This window comes from Dermacentor variabilis, chromosome 8, assembly GCF_050947875.1.
Source record: "Dermacentor variabilis isolate Ectoservices chromosome 8, ASM5094787v1, whole genome shotgun sequence".
NCBI classification, from domain to species: Eukaryota; Metazoa; Arthropoda; class Arachnida; order Ixodida; family Ixodidae; genus Dermacentor; species Dermacentor variabilis.
The window spans coordinates 22,199,383-22,211,473 of record NC_134575.1 but is presented as its reverse complement, the minus strand read 5'-3'; the positions used below and the strand labels follow the sequence as shown (position 1 = coordinate 22,211,473).

At 46.2% G+C, this 12,091-nt stretch overlaps 1 protein-coding gene across 1 annotated transcript in view; it reads right to left on the bottom strand.

Annotated features, from left to right (window-relative positions):
• The window catches only part of LOC142591315 (4-pyridoxate dehydrogenase-like), a 67,180-nt gene that overhangs the window by 35,697 nt on the left and 19,392 nt on the right, over positions 1-12,091 (bottom strand). Inside the window, exons 3-4 of the mRNA XM_075703642.1 lie at positions 3,708-3,791; positions 3,589-3,593 (exon numbers count right to left, since the gene is read on the bottom strand). Of these exons, the coding sequence (XP_075559757.1) occupies positions 3,589-3,593; positions 3,708-3,791 (89 nt within the window). The remainder of the gene's footprint in view (positions 1-3,588; positions 3,594-3,707; positions 3,792-12,091) is intronic.

Genomic DNA, 12,091 nt, shown 5'->3' with positions numbered 1-12,091 from the left:
GAAAAAAAATATTTTGAAGTGATTCAAGACCAACCTTATAACAATGATCAATTGAAAATAATGTGCGCCATGGTACGGAAATTCGCTCGTCGCGTAGACTTTATTTGTGGTAGAGCTTGTGAAAGAAGAATCAAACGCGAGCGTTTACGGAGTGTGATCGTGGTTGGAGCGTTAGTTTCGTTTTTTAAACCATGTATAGTTGCGGCTCAAACATAGTTCGCAAGATGAAATGGGCCTAATAGATTGAATACATTCTAATGCACTAATTAATATCTCCGGAGTAATATCCCTCACAGCAATTGAATGCGCTAACTTGGGACGTACAAGTGCCTTACAAAATAGTAGTTTAGAGGCGTAGAACAGTAAAGATAGCCTAGCAGGTGCTTAGTATTGTTAATTTAGAAGTTGGTATGGAACGTACATGCTGACTTAATGGCGATTTGCACATAGATGTGAAGACCATAGAACGACACAAAGCTGAGCTAGTTGGTAAGGATTCATTATGCAAAAAAGAAGTGAGGCGTGCAGACAGGACACAAGAGTAGAGAAGTGGACAACACGAACACCGACTATCAACTGAAGGGAGCACTGAGGCGAAAAAAGAAGAAGACACAAAACTCATCTGCGCGCATCTCGCTTTCCAAGGTCACTTATGAACATAGAGGCATGGTCTCGACTGTATCACGCCGATGCAGTGACGGTGAAATGACGAAGAAATATTGATACTGATGGAACGACATAGGCGTATAACGGCGACAGCGTCACGACATTGATATGTCGATTTTTAAATTATGACAATGGTATAACGAAAACGGGACTACGACGACATGAAGACAATGAGATGACGACGACTGTACAACGACGGTGGCGTGATGACGGCGGTATGACGGCAACCGGATGACGAAGCTGCAATGACGGCGATGGCAGCACCACGACGGCATGACGGCGGTATCACAATGGAGGCATGATAGATCGTGTGTGACGGTCACGCATTGAGAACGGTGGCAACATGTGTGGCGTTATTCAATGTACCTGTTTTCCCACGCATTCGCATTGAATTAACCTATGACCATATGTATACAGTATACTCTGTTTGCACCTTTCTCATTGTTTATTCAATATTATCATAAAGCTGTTCTATTTTACGGCAAAATGACCGGATGTTCGAGCGTCGGCTTTTACTGCCTTTATTCTACATCCCTTATTTAGCTCTCTTAAGACGACTCCTGCCTTTCAGTAATGTAGAGTTCATCAAAGTCGCCCGTTGTATCCTTATAAATTAGTAATCATAACCCTTTTTCTATATTGTCTCTAAGTCTTTTATAGCAGAGGACGTGGTAATTACCACCCATTGTATAGGTCTCATGAGTTTTCCAAACATCACTAAGGCCAACGTTGTCCCATACAATGCCTGGTGGTTCCTAAAAAATGACCTGCTAGCCGTAGCTGCACTCGAGAGGGTCCGCTACTTAACCATTGGCAGCTTCAGTTTCCGGTGGCGGCCTCTCCGAGGCTAGACATTATTAGCAACACCACTCCTTAGCAGGTCTGACCACCGCTGTGACCAGGTGCTGCGAAGGCACTCTGGGACTGAGGGCCCGGGCTTAGATGAAGGAGTCATAAATGAGGTAGTGTCCAAGTACTGCGTCATGAAAGTAAAATCTTCCTCTGCTGAAGCCGTGCCTTGCCGAAGGTCAGTGGGTTTCCTTAACTTGTTTGTACCGGGACTTGTGCAGCCCCACTGACTTTCAGCATTTTTTTTTTGAAATTCAAACGCCACTCCAATCCAATAAAATCTAGTGGCCTGGACGAGGATTCCAACTTAAGACCTGAGCATAGGATCCTGATACTCTAACTCCAGCTGCCCTACTGCTTTTGCGGCAACAGCTGCACTACTCCCAGCTTGATGTCCGCCAATCTCTAATGAGGAAGGGGGGCAACGTCTTATAACTGCGCCCGTTGTGTAAACGCCTCTACATACCGGTAAAGTAAGATGAGTAGGCTCATCTGAACTCTAGTTTATTATCACTGGACGAGTTAAGGGGAGGAGGAGGAAACAGCTTTATTCAGGTACTGTACAAGGTGTGGCCACCTGCCCGGCTAGTCTCATGTTGGGGCCGGGAGGTCAAGCCTCCTAGCCCTATCACGGGCTTACCAGACAGCCAGGACTTGAGGGATAGGCTCATGGGATTTCTGAAAACTGATTCCGGGAAATGCCAGGGACGAGCGACCCACACTCCCAGACCATAAGTTCAAGCGTGCATGTCTCGTTTTTGCATGTTTTGCATATAATATTCATGTCTGCAATGTTGTATTATTTTTCATTTGTGTAGGTGAATAATAGGACTGTGTTTGTAATTGCCTAAGTGTAACTGCTTTTGCTCTGTTTAGTCTAAAGTGAGGGGATGCAAACTCCCTCCTTCCCATGTAGTAATGTTTTGTAATTTTATTGTATGTTATGAGCGTATCTCTCCGTATGTTCTCCAATCCAGCCGAATGAAAGCCATATGTAGAAGTGTCTCGGTCTGTAAATTCGCGGGCGATGCTGTTGGCCGATTTATTTCTATTGCCGGAAATGTCATCAATTGAATCAATGTGCGCCGGGATCCAATAAATGTAATGGGTAACATTTATGTGTCTTGCAGTAAATATCATTGCAGCCAGTGGGTCAATCTTTCCCCTGTTGAAAGCTCTAATAGCCGTTTTCGAGTCACTAACATTTCTGTGTATCTATGGTCTGGTAATGGCAATGCAGTGGCAACTTGTTCAGCTACTTCAGGTTCGCTAGTGTAAACTGTGGCGCAGTTCGTAAGATTGCCCTGGTGATCCAGTACGACCGCCGCGAACTTAGTTCGATCCTTGTAGGCAGCCTAATCAACAAGGCAGGCTCATGTGCCACCTTTATCCGCTGCCTTGATTAACGCCTTGGCTCCTTCAATTCTCCCCTTGATGGTATGTGTTGGTAGCATATCCCTCGTTAACAGCGCGACAGTTGTGTGAGAATTAATGATGCACTTTAGTGTACTACTCAACTCATAATGGGGTTGATCATGATCTTGTCTAGGATTGATCTTCGCGTGCTGGTTGTAGATAGTCTGGCTATTTGTGATATTTCTTCAGCCTCCGCGATCTCCGTGGTAGTGTTTTGTATTCCTAACATGAGCAATATTTCAGTGTTGATTTGACTTGGCAGCCGCAATGCACTTTTAACGATCTTCTTGATCGCCGCGTGAAGCTTCTTGAGTTCAGGGTGTGACACCGTTTGGCAGATGAGCCATGCTGCCTGCATGTCACATCTCCATTGGAGACTAACAATCTCAAGTGGCTAAACTGAGCGCCTCTGAAATACACTTTCTCCCGCGCTTGGGCGAGAAGCACTTAGCTGGGCTGAGAGTTCTCCAGAAAACCGCGGTTCATCCAACTGCCGGAAAGATGCATCTTTCATTAAGAATATTAGGATGTTATGCATAGTCCAATTAAACTTTTCGCAATGTTATATCTTTTTAGTCAGGCTGAATATAACTCATCTTCAAAACCAAAGTATGATTAAAAATTTCAAGTCACTAAAGAAAGCGTTGTAATACTTACCCCTCCTGGGAAGGAAAAGAGAGCAAACAGTTGGGGTTCTGTTTGGTACCCCCAGCTGTTATTTTCGTTGGCAGCGAAAGGGGCAAAAAATGGAACATACAGGTCCTCTGTCATTTCACCTCCGGCTTCTAAAAGCAGCACATCGTATTTTTCATCTTTCGAGAGGCGATTGGCCAGAACGCTGCCCGCGGAGCCTGCACCCACTGTGTATTCGCGAAAAAAGCAACGATGCCACATGATGAAAACAATGAATGCTCCAATAAGTCAATGCAATAAAATTGTTAAATACAAGCAAACAGCATGACTTCAGAGTTTTATAAGTACAAAAGTTTAAAAGAAGTCTAAACAGACAAAGGTAGAAAGTTGTTATGTTGAAATTTCTGAGTGCAATATAAGTAGGAAGAAGCGAGAGACAACACGACACGACCTCTGTGTCATATGGTCTGGCTCTTGTGCTTTTTAACGCGATAGCGTTAAGGAGCTCGTGTCGCAGAAAATCCGGTGTCGTCGGTGTCGGCGTCCGCGTCCGCGGCGTTGGCCGTGAGCGATAAATCACGGCAGGCACTTCATAAATAAAAAGCAACTTCAAAGATCGGCTGGGTGGGAATCGAACCAGGGTCTCCGGAGTGTGAGACGGAGACGTTACCACTGAGCCACGAGTTCGATGCTTCGAAGCGGTACAAAAGCGCCTCTAGTGAACGCGGTGTTGCCTTAGAAACGAGCTGTGTCTAAGGCTCAGGCGTGCGTCGCTTGCTCAGGCGCACATTTCGTTGTCGCGCCGAACGCTGCGTCGCTCGACGCTCACCGCGTCCGATGCGGGGCGCGTAGTCGCTGCGCCGTAGCCCATTGTCTTACACCCCTTGGCGGGTCCAGGGGAACGCTGTCGCGTTCCACTCTTGAAGGCGAAGCTTAAGCGTCCTCCAATTTTTATTATAGTGTTGTAACTTCAACAAGAGCGATCAATATTTCCAGTGAGCCGAAATAATGTCCCTGAAGTTTGTTTCAGCCGGATTTCCGATAAAGAGGAGAAACGTGGTGCAACAACACCGCTTGATTACAAAATGATCACATCAAACCGCAACACGATGAAGGATGTCTGCCCCCTACCTCGTATAAACGACGCCATTAAGTGCCTTTAAGATTCCAAATACTTTTCATTCATCGCCTATCGGTCAAGGTATTGACAAATTGCTGTGGATGATGTCGATCCTGAAAAGAAGACCTTTAAAACACCGGACGGACTTTATCAATTTAAGGCATTGCCTTTTGGCTTGGGCAACGCGCCGGCCACCGGTGAGTGCATAATGCATGGTTGTGCACCTTTGAGCGTATGAAAAATTGGTGCCATCAGACTTTCCTGTGACTTCCACCGCTTTGCTAATGATTTTCTCAAAATATTTCGCACACTCCCGACGTCTGGGTCATTATTGGAGACTTAAACGCCCGTCATACACTCTGGGGAAGTCCGAAGATCAACGCGAGAGGCAGAACTCTGGCATCATTCGCCTCTAGTAATAAACTTCGGCTGCTCAATGATGCAAGTCATACGTTTCTACGTGGCTACACATACCGCAGCTGTATTGACTTGGTTTTTGTCTGACGAAGCCATATCAGACGGGCTGGGTGGTTTGCGGACATACAGACGCACGGAAGCGAACATATCCCCGCGTACGTCAAGATCAGAGGACTGTCTCGTTCCAAAATACGGGATACGATCTAAAGAGTGGACTGGACTAAATTTTAGTCTGTCATGGAAGAACACTGCGAAGCCAATCCATCTTACGATTTGGAAGAGTCAATCAAGAGCTGCAGGGCAAGACAATATGCGTACTCTCACATGCTCTTCGAAAGTGACAGAGTTTGATGTGTAGCTAGAACGACTTCGAGTAATCGCACGACGTGCTGTACGAAGGTACCGACGTACGAAAGCAATGGACGATTAACGGACCGCCAGAGTCACTCATAGGCAGATCCAGTGCCAGTTACACAAGCTCGAATCGCTACGTTGGTTTGCCTTATGTGAGTCGCTAGATCCATGCAAGCCTTTATCGCAACAATTGAGAATGGTGCGTCGTCTCCGGACACCCCCCGTATAGCGGTTCCAATTCAGAGCTCTAGCTTTCTTTCAAAAGAGACTGGAGATTGACGTGGCAGAGGAGTTCTGCGCCAGATAATGCGGCCAACTCACCGCTCCCAACATTCCACCGCCATCGAGTAGTTGTCCGCCTGCACGTGATTCCCGCATGGATCTACCCTTCTCAATCCACGAATTTAAGGTAGCATTAGCTTTGTGTGGCCGTGCATCAGCGCCAGGACCTGACGAAATTTCCTACCGAGCTCTGTGTCACCAAGGTGGGCGAGCGAGGGTTGTTATCCTTGAGCTGTACAATGAATCTTGGAGAGATGAAACGCTACAAATAAGCTGGAAGACAAGTCGCCTTGTTCCACTGCTGAAGCCTGGCAAGTCACCGTTGGAACTCTCATCATATCGCCTGATACCTTTGGCAAGCTGTGTGGTCAATGTAATGGAGAGGATGGTCCTAGGACGCCTGGAGTGGTACTTGGAGTGCTACAACACCTACCCGGATGGCATGGCGGGCTTTCGACGTGGTCGATCATCGATCGGTAACGTCGTCCACCTGGTCGCCTGCATTCCGCATGAGAAATGTCATTAGCGTCCCTGCGCTTCATTGTTCCTCGACATCAAAGGGCCGTATGACAACGTTACGCATGAAGCCACCCTATCTGCTCTCGGAGAAGTAGGAGTTGGTGGTCGGAGGTTTTGCGGATACGGAGCTATCTCTCCATAGGATCATTTTTGTAAGCTCTGAGGAAGGCCATACTTCTCTACAATATAGCTACCACAGCGTCCTCCAGGCCGGTGTACTTAGCCCTGTGTTATTTAATCTGACCCTAATTGCTCTCCTTAAGCCCGTGCCAAGCACAGTCAGACTATCAATGTACGCGGATGACATCTGCATATGGACGTCTGCAGTAACACGCATACACTTGCGAGCGAGAATTCAGAGACCCGTTACCCAAACTGCTATCTACCTGCGCAATCGAGGCCGGAAAATTTCCTCCGAGAAATGCGCACTAGTGTCATTTATGCGCAAACCCACGACAAACTACAGCGCAATGACAAATGGCCGAATAATACCACAAGTTCGATCCTACAAGTTTCGAGGTGTTGTAATCGACAGGGATTTGTCATGAAGCCCTCACGTATCGTACGCTAAAAATCGGTTGAGAGGGATCCGCCACCTGTTCAAGTTTTTCACTGGCAAGACTTGGGGAATGTCGATAAGTGCTATGTTACAACGGTACAGGGTGCTTTTTCTATGCTCTCTGTGACACAGCTTGGCAGCAATAACCAACACATGCAAAACGAATTTACGCACAATGCAAAGTGTTTAGGCTCAAGCGCTTCGGATCTGTCTAGGCCTGCTTGATAGTGCACCAACAGTGGCTACTATTGCAATCACTAGGTACCAACTGGTAAAACCCGCATTGAAATTGAAGTGCTGAGGACCCATATAAGGCATCTTGCCAGGACTCTGCGCCACCACCTAGCCCATATACATGCGGACAGACCACGCACATCTTTCAGCCAAACGATTACCGCAATAGGTGAATCACATTCACTCCGTCTGCGAGACCTTCGATTCTTCCATGATGCCTCGCTCAGCCAAAATATAACCTCACGATACCTGGCACCACGAAAAAAGCTGATCTATCGACACCAGCCCTTAAACAGCTCACGTTACTACTTTCATGCCAGAACTGCCGTGACTCTGCACTGGTGGATCTGTCCTGCCAAATGGCTCCGCTGTGGCAATCGTGATACCAGCGAAATTTACAATCATCAAATTTAAGACGACTCACGTGACAACATCGATGGCAGCAGAGATCGCAGCGCTCTTTACCGCCCTTTATTATATTGTGATGAACCGCCACACAATGGACGATCTTCTGTGTGGCTGGCAGTCTCTACTGTCACGTTTACGACGCGGACCGCACGAACAGCTGGTATTTCAGATTACAGAGACGATGCACGGTATAAGTGCAGCAGGCCATGAAGTACCTTTCCAATGGCTTCCAAGTCACTGCGGGATTATCGGCAATGTACGGTCCGATCAAGCTGCCCATTCTGCCTATACTGAGTACCACTACGTACCATTAATACTTTGGAGAAGTGACGCAGCAGGGAAGCTACGCCTTTTTGCTCACCAGTGCACCACGTCGCAATGGAATGAACCACATTTCAGAAATTCCCGACTATACTCCCTTGATCTCACATTAAGCCTTCGAGTTCCATGAAAGCTTCGCCGTGGAGACGCCATGTAGAGACGTGGCATCTCCACGTCGCCAAGTAACGCCTAACGATGACTGTGGTTAGCCGTTACCTATAGCAAAGCATATGCGTTCCGCATAGGATTATCGACACCGCAACCTGTAACCACTATGGCCATGACGAATCGCTTGGCCATATTTTGTGCGCCTGCCCACAGTACAGTCCACAGAGGGAATACCTTCGCCACGAATTCTAAGCGCTAGACGATCAACCACAATCGGAAGAAAGGATTCCACGCCATCGACAGGAGCTAACGTCACAGAAGGCCGTGCCAGCGCTACTGCGCTTCTTGCGATCTACCGACCTTTGTGAACGTCTCTGACTAGAACGCGCTTTGTGTGTATATCTCTGTGTGTTTTTTTTGTTAACCATTCCCTCTCTGTCCTCTTTCTAACCCCTATCACCCAACCCCAGTGTAGGGTAGCAAACCGGAGACTGATATCTTGTTAACCTCCCTGCCTCTCTCTCTTTCTCTGTATATATATTTATTACTTGGTATGTACTATAACCTCATATGCCGCTCTTTAACGGTCCTCTTTCTCCCTAACTTGGACTGCTAGGTGTATGAAACGGCGTATGTGCCTCTCTCCAATAAACGTAAACATATTTGACGCCGATTGGGATGATTGGGCACGTTTCAATTGGATATGTGCCGCTCTTCAGTGAATCTCTTTAGAACCAGATTGCTTGACTGGGTGAGAGCTACAATGTATGTGCTGCTCTCCAGTGATGCTCTTGTTGGCCAACTTGAGTCATTGGATGTGTGTCATTGGTTGTCGGTGCCGCTTTTCAATAGACCTCTTTGAAGCCAACTTGGGTCGCGGGGTATATGCTACTGAGCATGTGCCGCTCATCAATGACAACAAAAATCAATTATATTTATATAATGTTGGGCGTAGTCGAATCAGCATCATAAGTATTCAGTCACTCTTGTATCGATGCATATTCACACAGGTGCCACGCGGGCCCTTCGCTCTGGCAGCACCGTCCTGAAGGCCGCCAAAGTTAGCAACATGGTTTCACCCATGACTCATAGATGACGCGTTTCGGCAGTTGTAATAAACTGTGTCTATAAATTGCTTCATTGTTACTCGCTTTAACGTTGACATTCATTGTGGGATAGCTTCTGTTGAATGTTTCATGTAAGATAGGTACATCTCATCAGGCGCATAATAATTTAATCTGCCTTGTTAGGGCACTTTTCGCACTTTTCTGTTATGTCTGTTTGTCTACTTAAGTGACTGTCTTACGCCAAATTTCGTCACAAGTAGCCCATGGCTTAATGGGTAATGTAACTCGCTTTTGTGCAGATGAAACAACGTTCAAAACCATCCAACTGACCAGCTTGGAGCACAGGGTATGTGGCACTGGCATTGTGCCACTGTTAAACGAACCTCATTGATGATAACTTGGAGCCCTGGTATGTTCCAATAGACCTGTGCCGCCCTTCAATAAGCTTGACGCCACTTTGTGTAGCAACGGCCCTGCAACTGCGTATGTACCGCACTTCGGCGGTAAAAATTCAAGAGGCGCTTAGTTATCCCTACGTGGATGAATGCGAAAGCAATGCGACCACTTCAGCAGAAACTCGGCGACGTCAGGTGGCACCCCTGGTGGAGTCACGTGACTCGAGCGGCCACATCAGCAGAGGCACCGTGACGTGTTCAACAGCGTTCGTCACAAGGTGCGCACGCCCAAAGGTCGAGCGTTCGACTCCACCAAAGGCAGCGGGTTCGAGTGTCCTCATTAACTCTACCAGAATTAGCTCCCCTACTTAACACCAAAGGTCGTGGATTCGACTCCCACCAAAGGTCGGGGGTTGGACTCCGAACAAAGATAGGCGGTACGAGTGCCTTAATTAACTATATCATAGTTAAGTGAGCCTTAATTACCTTGACCTTAATTAAGTCCAAGGCCATGGGTTCGACTCCCACCAAAGGTAGAAAGCTCGTAGACATTTTTGGACCATGGTAGAATACGGCAACTCCAACGGCGGATTTTGCACATCATGAGCCATATAATTATTTCGCATTAAAAAAAAAGGATCTTTAATGCATCTCGTACGCTTGGTGGTATCGAACCCGCCTCACGTGTGGACTTCGCTGCAATACCGCTAGATAGCGCGACGTGTGCAGTAAGAAGCGCGAGAGAGGACCCCACCTTCATACTCTTTTTGGCCAAAACAATAAGGTGTGTGGCTACATTATTTCAATGCTAATCACAGTAACGTTGATATTCATGGTAAAGTGGATTCCGCTGCGAGTTTAGCTCTTTGTTGTCTGTACGGTTACAAACTTGCGAAAAGAAGTGATTTAGCGCTCGAATTTCCCGGGGAGTGCCATGCATTACAGAATTAGAACATAGTGCTAGAAATAACTGAATTAACACTGCTTCAAAAGTCATGATAAACTCATTCCGGGATAGCAACTCGAGCTGGTTATTAAAATTTTTTGTTTTGATCGTATAATACTAAATGTTTTATTAAATTTCAGTGACAAGAAAAATCATTCAATAAGGGTTTGCAGCTACACACAAAGATATTATGAGAAGAATGTTTTGATGAGACAATTGCAGAAAATGAGAATATTTTGCTTATTGCTACAGAAACTACCATATCCTCACATAAATGTCGCGATTGCTGAATTCAAAGAAATATAATTGCCGCATTGTCTTGTCATCTTATGTTTCGAATGGCGGGTAGTCCAAATGCAGTTGTGTCGATCGAGAGCCGCTTTCACTTATGACTTGACGATAGCCGACTGTACTCACAGCTATCGTTGCTATTGCTACTGTAGCTTTACCTTAGCCCTTGTTTCTACCTGCTGGTCAGCTTCACTGGCACTTCGTTCTCGTCGCTACACCGTCACAGTATGAAGCAAGATTTTGAGTTTCAGTTTCAGTGTGGCTCACAATTTTTGATCACATTTGTAATTGTCCCAGAAGCCACTCAACAAAGTACATTTTGCAGTATTCAGCGCCATTCCTTTGCTTAGAACCATAATCAGGGTTTTGTCATTCCTGGAACAATATTCTGCTATTAAAGGGAAGCTGAAGTGTCTGTCGAATTCAATAAGACGCTCATATACGGATGCGGGAACGTTATAAACCATGAAGTAAAATTCATGATGATGATGATGAATCAGGCTATTATAGAGATTCATTAGGCACATCCTGGCACTACCCCACGTAGTCTGCGATAGAAGTTTCATTAGGTTCACTGTTTTCAGACGTCTTTCTTTAAGATATTTAATGTGTGGGATGAAAGTGAGTCTGTTGTCAAGTATAACACCTAGAAATTTGTCTTCTTTGTTTACAGGTATCTGTTGTCCACACAGTTCTAAGCAAGGATCCGGAACCAGGCCTCTCTTTCGTGTAAACAGAACACAAGAACTCTTGTGTGGATTGATCTTAAATCCATTTTTCTCTGCCCACAGTGACACCTTGTTCAAACCATGCTGTACCCGTCTCTCGCAGACTGCGAGGTTGCGGGATTTGAAACCTATTTGTATATCGTCTACGTATACGGAATAGAAAATAGCTGGTGGTAAAGATGCACGAAGCGTGTTCATTTTTACGAGAAAGAGCGTGCAGCTGAGTACGCCACCCTGGGGTACCCCAGTTTCATGTATGAATGTACGCGACAGTGCAGGACCTATTTTCACTCGAAATGTACGGTTCTCTAGGTAGCTCTCAGTAGTATTTAACATACTGCCGCGGATACCTAGCGCGGAAAGATCACGCAGGATTCCGTACCGCCAGGTTGTGTCGTACGCTTTTTCCATATCCAGAAATACAGATAAGAAAGATTGCTTGTGCACGAAGGCATCACGAATGCTCGCTTCGATGCGCACAAGATGGTCGGTTGTAGATCGCCCTTCCCGAAAACCACATTGAAATGGGTCAAGCATTTTACTGGACTCTAGGAGATGTACGAGACGGCGATTGATCATTTTTTCAAAAAGCTTACAGAGGCAGCTCGTAAGCGCTATAGGACGGTGGCTAGTCAGCAATGAAGTGCCTTTACCATGCTACAAAACAGGGATCAGAATAGCCTCCTTTCATTTTGATGGGAGATGACCAGCAGCCCAGGTAATATTGAGAAGTGTGAGTAGCGTGGTTTGTGTGTCGGAGTGCAGATCCTTAAGCATA